At 37.8% G+C, this 19137-nt stretch overlaps 1 protein-coding gene and 1 long non-coding RNA gene across 2 annotated transcripts in view; one reads left to right on the top strand and one right to left on the bottom strand.

Annotated features, from left to right (window-relative positions):
- Positions 1-19137, top strand: part of LOC126001558 (uncharacterized) — a 998123-nt gene that overhangs the window by 356471 nt on the left and 622515 nt on the right. The window lies entirely within an intron of this gene.
- The window catches only part of ZSWIM6 (zinc finger SWIM-type containing 6), a 211819-nt gene that overhangs the window by 42330 nt on the left and 150352 nt on the right, over positions 1-19137 (bottom strand). The window contains exon 4 of the mRNA XM_049768750.1: positions 17685-17835. Within this exon, the coding sequence (XP_049624707.1) occupies positions 17685-17835 (151 nt within the window). The remainder of the gene's footprint in view (positions 1-17684; positions 17836-19137) is intronic.

Here is a 19137-nt window from a genome sequence, read left to right as displayed (position 1 = left end):
TCCAAAATGGAGCAAGGAGAGCTTCTTTAACAAGTGGTGTTGGCACTGCTGGTTAGCCGATTGCAAAAAAGCGAACTTAGACCCTCATCTAACACCATGCACAAAGGTCAAATCCAAATGGATTAAAGACCTTGATATCAGGCTCAAAATCATAAGGTATAAATCCAAATGGATTAAAGACCTTGATATCAGGCTCGAAATCAAAAGGTATATAGAACAAAACGTAGGTAAAACACTCCATGACATCGAGACTAAAGGCACCATCGAGAAGGAAACATCACTCTCCAAACAAGTGGAAGCAGAGATAAACAGATGGACTATATTAAGCTGAGAAGCTTCTGCACCTCAAAGGAAACAGTGCCTAGGATATAAAAGCCACCCACAAAATGGGAGAAACTATTCACTAAATATCCATCAAATAAGGGGCTATTATTGAAAATATACAAGGTACTGACAGAACTTAACAAAAAAAAAAAAAAACATTTAACCCCATAAAAAATGGGGAGAAGAAATGAACAGATACTTTGTCAATGAAGAAATACAAATGGCCAAAAAAGACACATGAAAAATTGTTTCACATCACTAATCATCAGGGAGAGACAAATCAAAACAACGAGGTACCATCCCAGGCCACAGGGATTGGCACACATCACAAAGAACGAGAACAACCGAAGTTGGAGAGCATGTGGAGAGAAAGGAACTCTTAGTTCAGCCTTTATAAAAAATATGGAGATTCCTCAAAAAAACTGGAAATTGAGCTCCCAAATGATCCAGCTATACCACTCCTAGGGATGTATCCTAGAAACACAAAAATACAATTCAAAAATGCCTTCCTCACACCCCTATTCATTGCAGCGCTATTTACAATAGACAGACTCTGGAAACAACCAAGATGCTCTTCAACAGATGAATGGCTAAAGAAACTGTGGAACATATAAACAATGGAATACTATGCAGCAATCAAGAGAGATGTTGAAGTCATGAAATTCTCCTACACGTGAATGGGCATGGAAACTTATTATGCTGAGTGAAATAAGTCAGAGGGAGAGAGATAGACACAGAATAGTCTCACTCATCTATGAGTTTTAAGAAAAATTAAGGACATTATTACAATATTGACCAAAGATAATAGAGATGAAGGCCAGAAGGACCAGCTTCTGAGAAATAACTACACTAACAACCATCATGATAATCTTTTTTTTTTTTTGGTTTTTGGGCCACACCCTGTGTTGCTCAGGGGTTACTCCTGGCTGTCTGCTCAGAAATAGCTCCTGGCAGGCACGGGGGACCATATGGGACACCGGGATTCGAACCAATCACCTTTGGTCCTGGATCGGCTGCTTGCAAGGCAAACGCTGCTGTGCTATCTCTCCGGGCCCATCATGATAATCTTAATGAGTGAGAGAAGTAGAATGTCTCTGTCAAATACAGGCAGGGGTTGGGAAGGAAGGAGTGAGGGCATTGGTGGTGGGAAGGTTGCACTGGTAAAGAGGAGTGTTCTGTTCAAGCCTGAAACCCAACTACAATCATGTGTGTAATCATGGTGCCTAAATAAAGATTTTATATAAAATATTGCAAATAAAATAAAAAAAAGAAATGGATTTGAGATTTCAGATTGCATGAAGTTCTCAAACACCCCTATGAAAATTCTTCCTTCTAACAAAACAACTAAGACAGTATTATAGACAAAGAATCTGTGACAGCTAGTAAAATGCTAGTAAAAGTGGGATCCGAAACAGTTCATTTCTCCTGGCTATGTTTTTAGCTAGAAACATTTCAGTCTCTCCTTCTCAAAACCACATTTTGTGGATAGGTCTGGAACATATTTTCCCAGGAGGCACTGCTTTCCCTTAAGCCCAGAGAGCCCCTTAGAAGGTTAAGATGGCTATGGGCGATATGGTTCCTCACTGCTCAGTGCTGAAGGATTTTCTCAGACACATCCTCAATTCTAAGGGTCAAACAACATTCTCTTCAAACTTCCTGCCAAGAGAGGCCAACAGGGCAGTGATGAAGTATGAGTTTCCCCACATGCAGATCACTAAAACATGTCTACCATCTACTTTACTCCTTTTCACTTCCCAGGGTCCCCAACCTTCTAAAAAAACTCATAAAAATCACTGAAATCCAAATTTTTATTAATGGTGAGGGGAAAACATAGAAATCAAACCTTTTGATTAAGGAAGATTTAAAAGTGAAAATAAATATTGGCTTTAAAAACTGTACTCAAAATGAAGAACTGTATTACACCATTTCCTAATAGTATTGGTTCAATTGGACAAACATATGACAAAGTCTGAGAGAGTGTAATAAAAGTAACTGCACTAATCTAACTTTACTTTTAATAGCTTCCCCATCACTGTAGTCAGTAGTAGGGAACATTTGTAAAATACCATTTAAAAAAAACCCTCAGATTCAGAAATCTGTCAGTTAAAAAATTAAACAAATTAATCACTACACATAGAGGAACTGTACCAAGTAAAAACAACCCCCCCCCAAAAGTCATTATAAATGTCATTTATGGGGCAGGAGTAAAAGCACAGTAAACAGTTGGGTACTTGCACACAGCCAGCCTGGGTTTGTCCCCCTGAAGTCTAACAGAGTCAAGATTATGCCCAGAGCACAACCAGGTATAGCCCAAACCCCTCCAAAACTCCCCTAAAGTGGACTCACTAGTCAAAAGGTACTCACACACACTCTATAATATTAAATGCTAGTTTGTAAATTACCTTACAGGGAAAATGATGACACTGTTAGCTAACAAGGTTGGTCTCTAGTTGGCGCCTACATTTAAACTTTTAAGATGTCTGTCTTTAGGGTACAAAGATGGCTCCATCTAATTCAGCTAACATTTCTAAAAAGGAATGGCATCGTTACTTATCCACCTGCCAATAACTGCCACCATTTACTGGATATTTACTTCATGTGAATTCTGCTAAATATTTCACATATTTTCCTATTACCCTCAGAAGACTCACTTCTCTAAGAGAAGTGATGCTGCTGCTATTCAAGAGAAGAGATATCAGATGCAGTTCCGACGGCCCATCCCAGCATTGACAGAGGCCGTGGACCCCTTAGTATTGCCCAGCAGTCTAAGTATTGAATTACCAAGCATTGAATTACCAGCTTTCCCAGATGGTTGAGAACTATTTATTGGTGCCCCTCCATTCATAAACACTGTTTAAAGAGGCCTACACCAACCAGCCAATCATTCAACCAATCAATCAAGATGGAAGACAAATTTGTAACTAGGTGAATGTTCTTAAGCACCTTGGTATTTAGCCACTTGCTAACAATATGATCAGAAAGTGACTCAAATATGCAGTTATAAATCCCAGGGTTAATGATTTCAGTCTTTTGACAGTCATCCTTTTATTCCTTACATTTGTGCCAAAAATACAGTACATAATTGTCCTAAATTATAAACTAGCTTTAAATGTACAGTTAATCTTGATCTTTAATCATGCACTCATCTGTAGTAAGAACAATGTCTTTCATATTTCCAGAAAACATATCCAACAAAAATGCCACTGAGGTCCATCTAAAAAGAACACAATTAAACAAAAGAGTCCTGCATTTTTCAGGACTGACAAGCATAACAAACAAGTCATTTCACTGTAGATTAAAACCAAAGATAAACAATCAAAGGCACAACTTATAACTCAAGATTGATTACTCAAGTCAGAAAAAAATCTGTTTTCCCTAAGAATATAATGATGCACTCTGAGGTGCAACAAGAGTTGAGTCGGATCAGCATTTCTGGGATAATGCACTAGTGTGTGAGTGAGCGTGCTCTTTGCTTGTAGTGAGTTCTGCTGGGTGGAGTACTATGATTTGTTACTGAAAATCAGCAAAACATTCTATATTTATTGCCATGAGGCCTAAGTCAATAAAACTTGTTTTTAAAGTTCTTTCTGCTTCATGTTTTGTTGTTGTGAATATACAAACAAACTCAATAGTGAAAAAAAGAAAGCTTCACATTTCTTATAAAAGACAGGCGAAACTTAGAAACAGTAAAAGAATCAAGGCACTTGACTTGCATGAGACTGACCCAAATCTGATCCCTGGCACTCCACATGGTCCTAAGCCCCCATCAGGAGGGATGCCTATGTAGAGAGCCAGGAATAAGTCCTGCCAAGTGTGGCCCCCAAAACAAAGGTACTTGGGAATTTTTGATAAATGCTCTTTTCCATATTTTCCAGGAGAAATTGGAGAACATATGGGATGAGAAGCAGAGGGCAGAGTAGGTGGTCACCAGCACCTTCTTTAAAGGTGAGAGAGCAAAGAGAGGTAATTCCCTTTTTCTATCTCAAAGGAAGTGAAGACCATTAAATGGAAAGTAAAATTCCTACATTTAAATACAATTTACTCTTAGAAAAGTAAGCAGCAAGCAAAGTAGGACAATAACCTTTGACATTTCCCAGGATTCCTTAGTTATAAAACAATTCAAAATATTTATCAAATTTATTTCTACTTTCAGAAGCACTGATAAAGGCTCGAATTTCATGCACGATCCAGTTAACTAATTATACTTACTGAGAGGCCATGAAATGCCTAATTGCAGTCACAAATAGAAGATCACAGCATAATTAGTTGTGCTAGTAAAACTACAGTCACAAAATTTCTTGGGTCAGACCACACAAAAACGACCCTAATTACAGTATTGTTCTCAATACAATTCAGACTTCACATTTTAGTCACTCATGACTGGAAATAAGCTTAACTGGTAAAAAAAAAAAAAAAGGAATTGTCTTTTACTTTTAAATTTGGCATTCTAGTTTCTAATTCACAAGACCTTTCTGGGAAATTTAAAACATTAAATCTAAGGAATATTTTTGAAAAGCAAGTCCTTGAGATGACTTTAGTGCAAGCAAGTACGAACCCTCAGCAAATAAACAATGCTAGGTAGGGTAAGGCTGATGCAAAAATCTCATCCTCTTGTCAGGAAAGAAAACAACAACAACAACAACAACAACAACTATATATTTCCAAAGAGTTGACTAGATGATGCTCAATTCAGGCAAATCTGTGGTCCTCACTTAAGATGCAGTGTCCTACAAACATTCTATTTGATTTGTCAGGGTAGTTGGGTCAAATGCAAGATTCATTAAGAGCAGTTAGACCTCATTAGCAGTTGGTTATCTAGGAAATGATCAGAGGCAGCAGCTCCATCACTCTGACACTTCTTTTTGAGAAAAAAGTACGAGAAAAGACAAAGCAGAGAAATAAAAGATCAGAAATCAGAATACACAATAAAAAGAAACTTATATTGCCGGTAGGGTGCTTACCTTGCATGTGGTCAATCTGGGTTTGGAAAAAGCCCTGAGAATGGCTGGGTATGCCCCAAAACAAAACAAACAAAGCACTGTTCATTCATTCTCAACTGACTGCTTAACTAAGTTATCTTCATATGGAGTCTCAGGATTCCTCCAACAACCCTAACTCCAACTCTAAACAAACCTGTTTCTGAAAACTCTCTCTAGGTCTCTAAGATACCTCTCTCCTACAAAGTTACCCTTACCTCACAGCAAAAAAACTCTCAAGAAAATGGGCATCTGCCTTACCCGTGCTAGCCTAGGACGGACCGTGGTTCGATCCCCCGGCATCCCATATGGTCCCCGTCCCCAAGCCAGGAATAATTCCTGAGCGCATAGCTAGGAGTAACCCGAGTGTCACCAGGTGTGGCCCAAAAAAAAACCGAAAGAAAGAAAGAGAAAGAGAGAGAGAGAGAGGAGAGAGAGAGAGAGAGGAGAGAGAGAGAGAGAGAGAGAGAGAGAGAGAGAGAGAGAGAGAGAGAGAGAGAGAGAGAAGAAAGAAAGAGAGAAAGAAAGAAAGAAAGAGAGAGAAAGAAAGAAAGAAGAAAGAAAGACGAAAGAAAGAAAGAAAGAAAGAAAGAAAAAAGAAAGAAAGAAAGAAAGAGAGAGGGAGAAAGAAAGAAAGAAAGAAAGAAAGAAAGAAAGAAAGAAAGAAAGAAAGAAAGAAGAAAGAAGAAAGAAAAGAAAAAGAAAGAAAGAAAAGAAAGAAGAAGAAGAGAAAGAAAGAAAGAAAGAAAGAAAAAGTAAGTGTGGGGCTGGAGAGATAGCACAAAGGTAGGGCGTTTGCCTTGATGCAGAAGAACAGTGATTAGATCCAGCATCCCATATGGTCTCCTGAGCCTGCCAGGAGCGATTCTGAGCATAGAGCCAGGAGTAACTCCTGAGCGCTCCAGGGTGTGACCAAAAAAAAAAAAAAAGAAGAAGAAGGGTGGGGAACCAAAAATGTGGGGCAGGAGAGGTGGTGCTAGAGGTAAGGCGTCTGCCTTGCAAGTGCTTGCCTAGGATGGACCGCAGTTTGTCCCCCCCTCCCAACCCCGCATCTCATATGGTCCCCCCAAGACAGTGGCAATTTCTGAGTGCATAGCCAGGTGTAACCCCTGAGCATCAAATGGATGTGGCCCCAAAAAACTAAAAACAAAAATAAAAACAAACAAAAAAATGTACAAATTGGTAGTCAAGAATTTACATTATGCTCTTATGGGAGATACAGAAATAGGTTCTAGTTAAGACAAAGAACTTATCCAGAAGTATAGTTAATAAATATGAAAAAAATAAATCAATATTCATGTCAGAGATTTGCCTTCAACACTCTAAAATTCCCACTGAAATAAGCTTAATAATGGAAACAGTCACAGTGAATTTAATCTACTTGACCTTTTGCATTAAAATGTTTCATTAAGTGTGGTACAAAGCTTTTTTTTTTTTTTTTTTTTTTTTTTTTTGGTTTTTGAGTCACACCTGGCAGTGCTCAGGGGTTGCTCCTGGCTCTATGCTCAGAAATCATCCCCAGCAGGCACAGGGGACCATATGGGATGCCAGGATTCGAACCAACGACCTTCTGCATGAAAGGCAAATGCCTTACCTCCATGCTATCTCTCCGGTCCTAAGTGTGGTACAAAGAATTCTTTTAAAGTAGATATTATACATTGTCACAGAACAGTGACTTACAATATGAAATATATTCCATTTATCCTCAAAATTTTCTGAGACATACATGTTCTACCTCATTTCAGTTTGGGTTGTCTTACGCTATCATGGGTATTTTCCCCCTCTTCTTCACTTACTCATTCTGTTTCCTAAGTAGACTTGAAGCTCTCCTATGGCAGAGCCTCCCCTAGGGCACCATAAACCATAGGTTCCTGTTCATTTGCCAGCATACTATAATGCTATTCTATTTTCCACAATCCATATTTATGAATAAGCATTTCCCTGGGCCATTGGAAAAACAACTTTCACTTGCCACGAGAACAATTTAAAACAAAAGATGATCAAGAATCTTACCAAAAAACAATTAAATTTATCAGTGTTTATTACTACAGAACACTGATAATCAAGGAACACTACAGCGTTGGTGATATGAAAAATCCCAAGGAAAAAATAGTGTTCTATCATAATGGAATGGTGATTTTATTCGTCATACAATGTACTGACTTTTCTACAAATTCCAAAAAGAACCTGCAATGGGCTTGAATTTCTTGGAGAACAGGATGTTTCATTTTGCTCTAATTCATTTTATTAGCAAATTAAACTTTGATATATTGGTCTTGACAAGTGCTTCATGCTGATTGTATTGTGTATGATAGTATAATCACTCCCTGTGCATTCCCACTGGCTGGTTGATTAATGCAATAGATTACCTGCAGCACTGACGGCAAAGGGGAATCATTGTCTTTCTGTACTATTTGTATTTCTATGTATATACACAAAGCACCCATGAAGGGGATGTGTGTGTGCGTGCATGCATGTACATACATGTACATGGGCACCCATGAAGATGTACTTGTATATAGGCAGAGTGGGATAACAGACAGGAAAAGACAGAGATTAGTGATACCGTTACATTCCTGCTTCGCTACACTAAAAATACTTACCTTAAAAAAAATTAAATGACAGGCACCATTAAAGCACTAAAGAAGTGCTTTAGAATACTTCTGAATACTTCCAAATAGGTGTGCAGCATTGCACTTTGATTATTCATTCATTTATTTGATTGCTACAAATAGTTTCTAACCCCCAAGTACAGAACTTATTTTTTTCCTTTAGATGAAAATGAGAAGGTGGAAGGAGAGTATAATTTCATGTTCCAATGAGTGGGCAAGAAGAGAAAAGGTCAAAAGATTATCAAATGGACTCTAATACAGGCATGAAAAAAACTGTCTAGAAAATTAGTTTAAGTGCCTAATAAAATCACTAACAAGACTATTACATATTGTAAAAGTTTTATGGCTTCTAAATAAAACTTCCTCAGATTACCCCTCCTATCTAGAATATTACTGCTTAGCAAAAAACATCTGTATATGATCAGTACACATAAAAAGGTTTCTGAGTCTATTATTCTCATCTTCAAATGTGTGTACAGAGTGAGGGCGGAGGTGGGGGAGTGGGAGACGGAGAGATCAAGCTGGTGGTGTTCTTGGCAGCAGTCTGAAAGTTTTCTGAGAGAATTTTTTCCCAGGCCCAATTGCCCCATTGGGGTTCCTGCAATCCAACCCTACTGCTCATGCTCTTCTACAATAGATGTCTGCAGTCTCTAACCTAAACCACGTTAAGACTGTAGACATCTTCAAGATTACCTGATTCCTGAATGTGTTTCTCTTTTCATCCATGTCTGCCAAAGCAAAACTTGAAATTTACCGAAGGGCCCTAAAATGAAAGCAACTGGGAAGCATGGCCCACAGTGAGCAAGGTTTAGCTAGGAAGAGTTCAAAATCACAGCACTGGATTTCTATTTCAAAAGTCATCTTTTCTTTTCTTTTTGGGTTGGGGCCATACCTGGTGATACTCAGAACTCTGTGCTCAGGGATCATTGACAAAGTTTAGGGGATCATATGGGGTATCAGATCTAACCAGAGTAAAACTCATGCAAGGCAGGTTCCCTACCCACTATTATCTTTTTAGAGAGCTTAGAGATGAATAATTAAGCCATATTGTGGACAACTACTGTCACTACTCTTGCCTATTTACTGAGACCAGAACCTGAGAAAATGAGCCTAGAATCATCTGTAAGGATGGCACCTCTATATTTACATGTAAAGTTCTATACTTATTTTAATTTGGAAAAACAAAATAAAACACAATATTACATAATTAGATAAACTTAGAACAGTCACAAAAATTTACTGGTAGCCAATTATCTGTTTGTCCTCTGAAGTACAAGGGAAAGTTATTTGTATAAATTATAAAAGTCATTTCTTGCATAACTCTACGAAAATCTGTTACTTTAAAGTTTCTGATGATATTAACTCTTCACACATACATTTTAAATCTCCGTATCCTTTGCTCTCAAGAACTCATCATGGTGAAAGTCAATCTGATGGGGCATAGAAAGGCCTGACTCCTCACTTCCACTCTCCTGTCCATCCCTGGGGCTCTGTGAGACAGTCTCAACCTGGTCTCAGGGAAAACCATTAATCACCTATTTGGTCCTTCTCCCCACTCATTTCCCCTACTTTTAAAAGAATCCTGACAACCATTATAAAGCACTGTGCTCAGCAGCAGCTTCAGTGTTCTCCTGGCTTCATTCCTTTTAGTCTCTAGTTCCTGGCATCCCGAATCCCTGTGATGTCCCTTGGGAATCTCAGGTAACTTAAAGTGATGCTTTTCAGTTCTTGTTAATTTTTTTGTAAAGGACCCCAACCTGTCTGTCTTCATTTTCATTTTCTCACCCCTATATGTCTACCATGATGCTACTCTCTAGAGATTTAGAATCTAACCAGGAGACTCTGCCAGACAAACGTTCCACTGGTGTCGATTCTTAGGGAAAATGTAATACTAACTCTTAGAAAGGAACAGAAAAGAACAGCATAGAGAAAATTTCTAAAATTGCTTTCTGGAAGAAATAATACATTGTGCAATACACTCCTATTAATAACTACTAGAAAGAATGTATCTACTATCAATGAATGTAAGAAAATGAGTAAAGAAAGCAACTGGAATGCATCCTTAGAATGCTACCAATAAACCACATTTATAATATAAGATGCTAACATGTATTACAATGAATTACAAGAAATCTTACCCTTTAATCAAATCTCAATAGTCTATACTGAAAATAGGGTTTAAAACTACATAAGGGGTGACTCCTTGATGTTGTTACAAATTATCTAAATGTATACTAAATAATTTAGACAATGAAAACATAATTAAGAATTTCTAATTGATTAGATAACAGGATCTGTAAAATTGTCTTTAAATCATGAGAACTGATTATTTTGCACATTTTTTTCTCTTTCCATTTATGCCTATACCAGTTATTTTGAGTAGAGTAACATAAAATACAGTAGCTGCAATCAACAGATGAGATGAGTAAGGATTGCTTACTGTACAGAAACATGCTGTTGGCTAACTTCTGGCCCAAAGAAAAATTTCCCTGCCCATTTAAAGGAACAACCTCTGTATATCCCCACAGTAGAGGAAAAATCCAGAGTCTGCTGACTTGAGAACACAGGACAACTCAATTTTAAGAAACAGAGAGTGGAAGGGACCACACACCACCGGGGAGGGGGGGGGGGAACGGGGACAACCCAGATACAGACAATCCAGCAGCAGAGACATTCTGAGAACAGTGCTGGTGAGAAGCAAAGCCTCCAGAGAAACACAGTTGGAAAAGCCTCTGTTTTTAGAGTGGGCCCTGAGTAATGAGACAGAAAGTAGACTGACTCCAGAGCAGAAGTCAGAGTGTATGCTGAAGGCCCTGATTTAGGCCAGGCAGGGCAGACAGGGACCTGAATCTGAATGCCTGAAGATCTTACTTTGATTCCTTAGCACAGTAGACTGAAAATATCAACTGTGTAGGTAGAACAGGTATTTTATGACAACCATAACTTTATTACATAATGTGATTCTCAATAGCACACATTTGGTTACCCTACAGTACTGTATATGTTTCTAAGTCTGAAAAGAAAAGGTCCCATGTACATATGCATGGGCCACTAGACTAGATTTACAGGTGGTAGCTACCAGGATTGTGGAATCCAGGGATGGTAGTGGGCGAGGCAACTTTCTCCAGAGACTGCCTGGCAGTCAGGTAAATAACATCTTTTAAAAATACCCAGTCTAGGGCCCGGAGAGATAGCACAGTGGTGCTTGCCTTGCAAGCAGCCAATCCAGGACCAAAGGTAGCTGGTTCGAATCCCGGTGTCCCATATGGTCCCCCGTGCCTGCCAGGAGCTATTTCTGAGCAGACAGCCAGGAGTAACTCCTGAGCACTGCCAGGTGTGGCCCAAAATCCAAAAAAAAAAAAAAAAAAAAAAACCAGTCTAGGGGCCAGCGAGGTGGCGCTAGAGGTTAGGTGTCTGCCTTGCAAGCACTAGCCAAGGAAGGACTGTGGTTCGAATGCCCTGGTGTCCCATATGATCCCCCCAAGCCAGGGGCAATTTCTGAGTGCTTAGCCAGAAACCCTGAGCATCAAACGGGTGTGGCCCAAAAACGAAAACAAACAAACAACAAAAAACAACCAAACAAAAAACCCAGTCTACAACAAGTTAGACACAAAGGGGACCACTTATACTAGCAGCCCAGAGGGTAAAGGAGGGGGATATGGGATGCATGCTGGTAACAGGAGTGGAGGGAGGACATTGGTGGTAGGAATGCCCCTGATTCATATTACTGTGAAAGATTTATAATCCACTTTGGTCAAAATAAAAATTATTATAAAAAGAACCATGCCAAGGGTGCTCTGTACTTAATATATCATTTACCTATATTATCTTTAGTAGTTGGACTAAAATGGGGAGTAAAGTAAAAACCTAGATTCCTATTCTGCCTTCTCTCTGAGAAGTAAGAATAATGAACAGAATTGGATTGAGAATCTTTAAGACATTTTTTAATATGAAATGTGCTGCTATTGTCCTCCGACCATTTGAGGGAATATCTGTCTTGGTAGCTATTTTGTTCCTTTATTTCTAGAATATTCTCATTACTTTTCCTCTACAGCTTCCATGATGAACACATTGTAAAAACTAAATTAAAATGTGAAGTCTTTTTTTTTTTTTTTTTTGGTTTTTGGGTCACACCCAGCGGTGCTCAGGGGCCACACCCAGCGGTGCTCAGGTGTTACTCCTGGCTGTCTGCTCAGAAATAGCTCCTGGCAGGCATGGGGGACCATATGGGACACCGGGATTCGAACCAACCACCTTTGGTCCTAGATCGGCTGCTTGCAAGGCAAACGCCGCTGTGCTATCTCTCCGGGTCCAAATGTGAAGTCTTTTTACTAATATGAAAATAAATTTCTCTATCAAAGCACTCCTCAGTTTATTCTTAATGCTTAGTCTAATGAGGCAATAACAACTGCATCTTTCTACCTACTCTTTACTACCAGTAAACAGTTACTAGCACATTCAACGGTAAAATCAAAAATATTTTTAGATCAAATTCATTTATTCCTTTTGCCATAGCATGCGTTTAATACACACTAGTGAGCCATGTGAAACTACCAGAAAGAAAGCAAGCAGCAAGCTGTATTCTTGTGCTCAGAGACAACAATTTCCTGAAACAGGGCTCATTGGAATCGCACCCCACAATTAGAATGCCACACAAGTTTTTAGTCTGTATTGACATCTTTTTGCTGCAAGGGGACTTTGGGAATTATTTGTTTTCTCCAAGGCACTAGCAGAGAATAACTAAGTAAACCACACTAGAATGTTTCTAATCTCAATGAGAAGTAGTTCTACTTTAGCTCTTCACTAACAAGTTTCATCTTCAAAATATGAAAGGCTTGACTTGGAATTTACTCTCGAATCTAACCTAAGTAAGAAACTCAAAACATTGGGGGCGAGAACACTGGGAAGAATTGCTAAGCCTATTGCTTTTAAAGCCGTAAAACTGACATTTTCCAAAGATTTCTACAGAATTATCAAAAAAGCCAAGTCTGTAGAATCTTATTTCTAGCTGAGAGCAAAGGCCATACCAAATTACTTGAAAGTATAATTTTAAATGTGTGGCTTCAGCATATTTGCTTCCTTATTCAAATATATTATAGGTGGGTATAGAAAAGAGAGGCCCACCTGCCAAAGAGGTTATTACTTGTATCTGGGAAAGTAGATTGGATAGCATCATGAACCCGTGGAGCAAGTAATTCTTGGTATTTTAGCAATAATGTGACAATATTTTGGCAACTATATTGGCAATAATGTTGCCAATAAATAAATGGAGTGAGCTCTCTACATTTTATTGAAGTCAACCATTCTAAGTGCCCTGAATTTATACACTCAAAGTATCCAGCATCATACAGGGTATATTATAGCTATCTTCTTACATGGTTAAACTAATATAATAAAATTCAAATTAGAAGGAAAACATCCAACTATGGCTGTTTCTGATCACAGCAATTTTTGGATCAGAAACTTTGAAAAAAAAAACTGTGAGAAACAATCTTGTGTATGAAATGAGTGAGCATACGAAGAGCAGGAGAATATAGTTAGGGTAGAGAAAGGATTACTGTGACCATGATAATTGGAAATGATCACTCTGGACAAGAACTAGGTGCAGAAAAAGGATAAAGTGATATGTATAATGTCCCTTCAGTAACAATATTGCAAACTACAGTGCCCAAAAGGAAAGACTGCCATAGTTAGTCATGCAGGAGGAGGGGAGAAAGGGTGAGCAGTGAGAGGAAAATTGGGCTCATTGGTGGCAGGAAATGTGCATTGGTCAAGGGATGGGTGTTGGTCATTGTATGACTAAAACTTAATTATGAACAACTATGCAACCCTGTATCTCATTGTGATTCAATTAAAGATTTATGAATTTAAGTTTAAATGAATTTAAAATTAAAAAAGAAAAACTTCCAAAGAAATGAATGAGCCAAGTTCAACGCAGCAAGACTCTTGCAAAGATAATCCAGCCTCTCCCTAAAACAGACTTTTTATGCTAGAAATAAAAATGTTTGACTCAACTCACAGAAAGAAGTATTTGATATTTGGAGGGTTGGGAGAACATGTATTTCATAATACTTGGAAACAAAAATTTAAATATTTTCCCGTTATAAAATTATAATTAAATCTTGTTTAACGGATTCCTCTAATGACATCCATTTTAATTAAGCTTTAATAGACAGGCAGTCACAACCTATAGTTTTATGATGCAAAGTAAAATTACAGACTAGGAAGACATTTAAGAGACCAATCAACACAGATGAGAGGTTACAGTAGATCCCACTCACTCATCCCTTAAGATGCCTACAGTCATTAAGCGTGTGAACAGGCAGCCAGTAGGGTCAACAGTAGGTGTGCTTATCACCGATCAGCATTGTACTATTCTTTAAAATCCAAGTGTTAGTTCTGTGATGTGATTTTTCAGAAAATTTGCATATTATGAAGTAAAGAACACAGTTGAAGGGGTGTGTGCTCAACAGCCCTATTACATGCGTAGGCTCTACAAAAGTAGTAGCCTCTATCATTGCATTGAACTATCAATGTTAGGATTTTCGTATACAGTCTCGCTTATCCTTAAGACCATCATACAAAACTAATCTTAAGACTGCCATGTATTTGGGAAAATGACATCATGAGAAAAAGTGAAATTAATATTTGAAGAAGAGTCCAATACAAGATAAATGTATCTGCAAATGAAATGCACTAAACAGAATCTTTTTTTTTTTTTTTTTTGATTTTTGGGCCACACCCGGTAATGCTCAGGGTTTTACTCCTGGTTATGTGCTCAGAAGTTGCTCCTGGCTTGGGGGACCATATGGGACACCGGGGGATCGAACCGCGGTCCGTCCAAGGCTAGCGCAGGCAAGGCAGGCACCTTACCTTTAGCGCCACCGCCCGGCCCCACTAAACAGAATCTTAATAGTATGCATATGTATCTATTTCATGGTATATTATAAAAAACAAGAAATAAATCACAAAAGTTAGCTCAGATCAAATGAATATCATAGGCACTTATTTTAGAAAAGAGGACCTAAGCATTATCAGTCTTAATGCTAGGCAGAGGAGGGGAAAATATATAGGGTTTGTTATTACCTCAGAGAAATTTATATACATTTGAGAGAGAAAAAGTAAAATGAATGTTATTTCTAAAACTAAATTTTGAAATGTCAATAATTAAAGTTTAATAAGAGACATATGCTCAAAAACTGCCTATCTGTAGAAGATGGCCTATCTTTATCTATGAGAAAAATTAAATTTTATAATCTGGCTAACAATCTGATGTCTTGAAATCACTCTGCCAAGAAAGCAGAAGTGTTTGGCGAAGTAAGACATTTTTGCTTGTTCAGTTACATCAGATTGAAGTTTCCAAGGCAGATTTATTTTTTCCTGGTGTATTGGCTATTGCCAGAAATGGACCCATCGAATCCATCGGTGCTAAGGAGTTAAGCATCTGAGATTTAATTTAACAGTTTCAGCTTTATTAAGCTGTCACAGAGAGGCCCCACTTTGATAACAGTAGCTGCTCCAATTATGGCTTGGTTTAGGGTTGACAAGTATAATGATTCATTCGTGGCACATGAGAAGCAATAAAAGGTTGTTTTGCATTACAGCTTTAAAAATGTGGGCACTTTTTTCATTTAATTTGTCACTTAGCTTTTGCTAAGAGGACATTTAAATTGCAGTAAAAGGCAAATGGGGCTTTTAGTTTAAATGTAATCCCCATATTTAAATGATCTGTAATGGCGCAGTGTTGGAGTGGGAACACTATTGTCTCACAGTGGGTCCTGATGGTGACATGTGACATTTGTATTCAGGTCCTGTATTATCCATGTGGCTAAAGGGCTTCCAATTTCATTTCACAGCCAGAAGCCTGCAGAAAACACCAATTAACTTGCAGATCCCATTTGCCGACAAAACTCAGCCTCTTCTCAATGTCTGGCATCTGGCAGTGCTCAGCATTTAATTCCAAAGCAGAGCCTTGAAGCAATGTGAGCCCTGTGCAGGGGCACAAAGTCAAATTTCCCCATTTTATTAAGAAGCAAAATCCTTTCCTTTCGAGGTCCAGAAGCAACTTTGTAGTTAATTTTTTGGTGAATGACTATTAAGATGGGATAGCAATTGTTACTTCTATGTGGGATTGTTCAGAGGACTTGGATCCCATTTAACTGACAAGTGACCTAACTCAGCTCTCTAAAAGATACAGGAGAATTTATAAAAGTCTAGAAATGATTGAGGGAGAGGTCAGTGGAAGAGAAAACAGAGGGGAAAAAGATATATTCTTTACACTTGCCTTAAACCAATTAGTTTTATAAATCTTGTTCGTGATTATAAAGTAGTCCAAGGCCAAAGAGGCAGCTCAATGGGCTAAGCACTCGCTTTGCACACAGAAGACCTAGGTTTGATCACAATATAGTCCCCAGAGTACAGCTGGCAGCAACCCTAGAGCTCAGAGTAGCTCACCACCATCTCTCACCACTCTCACCACCATCCTACACAACTACTTTTAGCTTCTCCAAAAGAAAAGAAAGTAGTCTACCAAAGAGAGTAATTGAAAACAGGTAGCAGATATATATTTAAAAAGCAAATGTTGTCATTCATAGTCAAGTTTATAAAAACACATCCTATTCATGGTAAAAAAAGGGAACCTAGAGGTGAAATTCTTTACCAACTTTCTATAATGCAGGGGCACTCCATGTGATCTTGTGGAATACTTCTAAACACCCCAATTATGTTACCTGCACACATGATGATCTCACATGGTAGATCCACACATAATGATATCATGTGGTTTCTTTATACAATAATAGCTTTTCTTGGTTTGGACCTGACATGGGATTGATCAGCACAATGTGGTCTATCATTAGGCATTAGCCAAGTGACAGAGAGAAAGTAAAAGTGTATCAAACTACTATCTACCATTAAGACTAGTCATGCAGCAAATATATCCACAACATAAAATCAGGAAAGCTCTCTCCAGTATTTATAAAAACTTCTTTTCGTCACATAGATTTCTTAAAGAGACAAAGTAATTAATAAACATATTATCCATTAATTTCCCAGAAATGAGCATTAGGTAGTAAAAATCATCTGTCCAAAATTTCCCAGGAACATAACTATAGTATTTGTCATTTTTTTCAAACAGATATATTTATACCCCTTTTCACTGGGGCTTTAAAAAAGTTAAAAAAAAAATCTGTCTGCTATTTTTTTCATTGACAAGCAACAGTTCAACTAAAAATAAAAATCAAATATCAAAAATAAAATAAATGTTCAAACTATTTTGATACATTTAAATAAGCAAAAAAGAACTGAGATAGGAGGAACTAAATTCTCGCTGAAATAGTAACAATATTTTTCTAGAGATAAGCAATCAACTCTATTATATAAAACATCAAGTTAAAATAGTATTTTTTTTCTGTAAAAGACAGATTCCTGGGGGTTAGAGCAATGGTAAAGTGAGTAAGATGTTCACCTTGCACAGTGCTGACCCCAAATTAGAGTCCCAATACTGCATATGGTCCCGAGTCCACCAAGAGTAATTTTTGAACACAGAAATTGAGAACTAGCATTTCCAGAACCCTCCCTCCCAGTGAAGCCTGGATATTTTTTCTGCAATATTACACAATTCCCCTTAAACTCTGCCAAGGTTGTTTCCTGCAAATGCCAACCCAGGTTCTCATGCTTTTTCTCCAGCAATACTCTGACCATGCACCTTAAAATCCAACCAGTCTTATCCAAACATGACTCAATGGTAATCCATCAGGAAACTTATATTTACCCAGTTCATCCCAGAGCTGCCTATATTTGTCAGTCATTGCAGTGCCTTGTTGCCTCCAAAGTGACAGGCGTGGGTCTGCCATGAATTGCTCTGTTATCAACGTCAACATGCGGGCCCCATTGGAGTCCCTCATCTTCAACATTTCCCGCACCTAGTAAGGGCAAAAAAACAAACATTAAAAAATATTTTAAAGCTGTACTACAAAAAAACAGAGCATTTTCCTTTATTTCTTCCCAGGGAATGAGTTAAGTTGTGAAACACTCCCTCTTTCTTAGATGAAAAACGGTAAAAATGAGTTTTTATCTTATATAATAACTTGATCAGATTTTTTTAATTATAAGAAACAAAAAGTTCAACAAATTTTATAACATAAACAGTACAAACTTTTTTGGGGGGATTATCAATCTACAGAGAAACAATACCAAAATAGATCGTTTGGCACTTTACTGACATTAATTATACTTACCTATTAGCAGCAGAGCCTAGTAAGTAGTTCATTAAGGAGTTGATCTAATAATGCTTATATTAGTAACATTTGTTTTTTCATTTTTTTAGGAAATAGATTTATTGAGATACAATTCATATAATGTACAACTAACCAACTTAAATGGTATAATTCTTTTTTTTTTAAGTATAAGACTTGTATGAATCATCAGGGTTTTGTTTTGTTTTGTTTTTTTCTTTTCACTTTGGTTGTTTTTAGCTTTGGGAATGTTTCTTGCTATGCTCAGGGCTTGCTTAGTCCTGGCTTTGTGCTCAGGGATCACTTCTAGTGTAGCATTGGAGACCATGTGTCTTCAGTTTTTAAGATGATCAGTAACTTCTCTTGTACACATCCCCCCTTTTAGCACAATAAACATATTATTTCATATGGGACTATTCTCACAATATTAAGAGAAATGAACTGGGCTGTTGGTTCAAGATCTCTCTGACTCCCAAGGTGTTCTTTGAAACAATCACAGTCATTAACCCTGTAAATTAACTGGCCACTAAAGCTGGAGACTCAAAATTGAGCATTTACTTGATATGCCACATTTTCAAAATGAAAAATAAAAAAGCCCAAAGAAAAGGAAGAAAATAAACAAATGCAAGGTTAAATATCTTTACAAGAACCTCAATGTACTCAATCATTCCAAATTGTACACGGTTATGTATTCAAGAAACAGGTATCCCAACTGAATACCTATTCTGTTTGAAAGAAATTATTGGAAGAAGGTCCTAAGTTTTACAAAAGAGATAAAGAAACCCTTTATTCAGGATTCTATCTATGTGAAAGGTATAAAAGGATGACAAAATGATCTAAGCAGCCCAAACCGTGAAATCAATAGATTCTGCTTCAGGCCAATACTCTGACAAGCAATTCATAGGCTTTAGCAATGGAGTCCTGTAAAAAACTTAAAACACTCTATACTGAGTCATAATGGTTGTGAATGGCTGTGAGGGTTGTTTTAAG

The sequence above is a fragment of the Suncus etruscus genome, chromosome 2 (genome assembly GCF_024139225.1).
Source record: "Suncus etruscus isolate mSunEtr1 chromosome 2, mSunEtr1.pri.cur, whole genome shotgun sequence".
In the NCBI taxonomy this organism is placed as follows: domain Eukaryota; kingdom Metazoa; phylum Chordata; class Mammalia; order Eulipotyphla; family Soricidae; genus Suncus; species Suncus etruscus.
The sequence above is the reverse complement of the archived record's forward strand: the minus strand, read 5'-3'. Positions and strand labels throughout refer to the sequence as shown.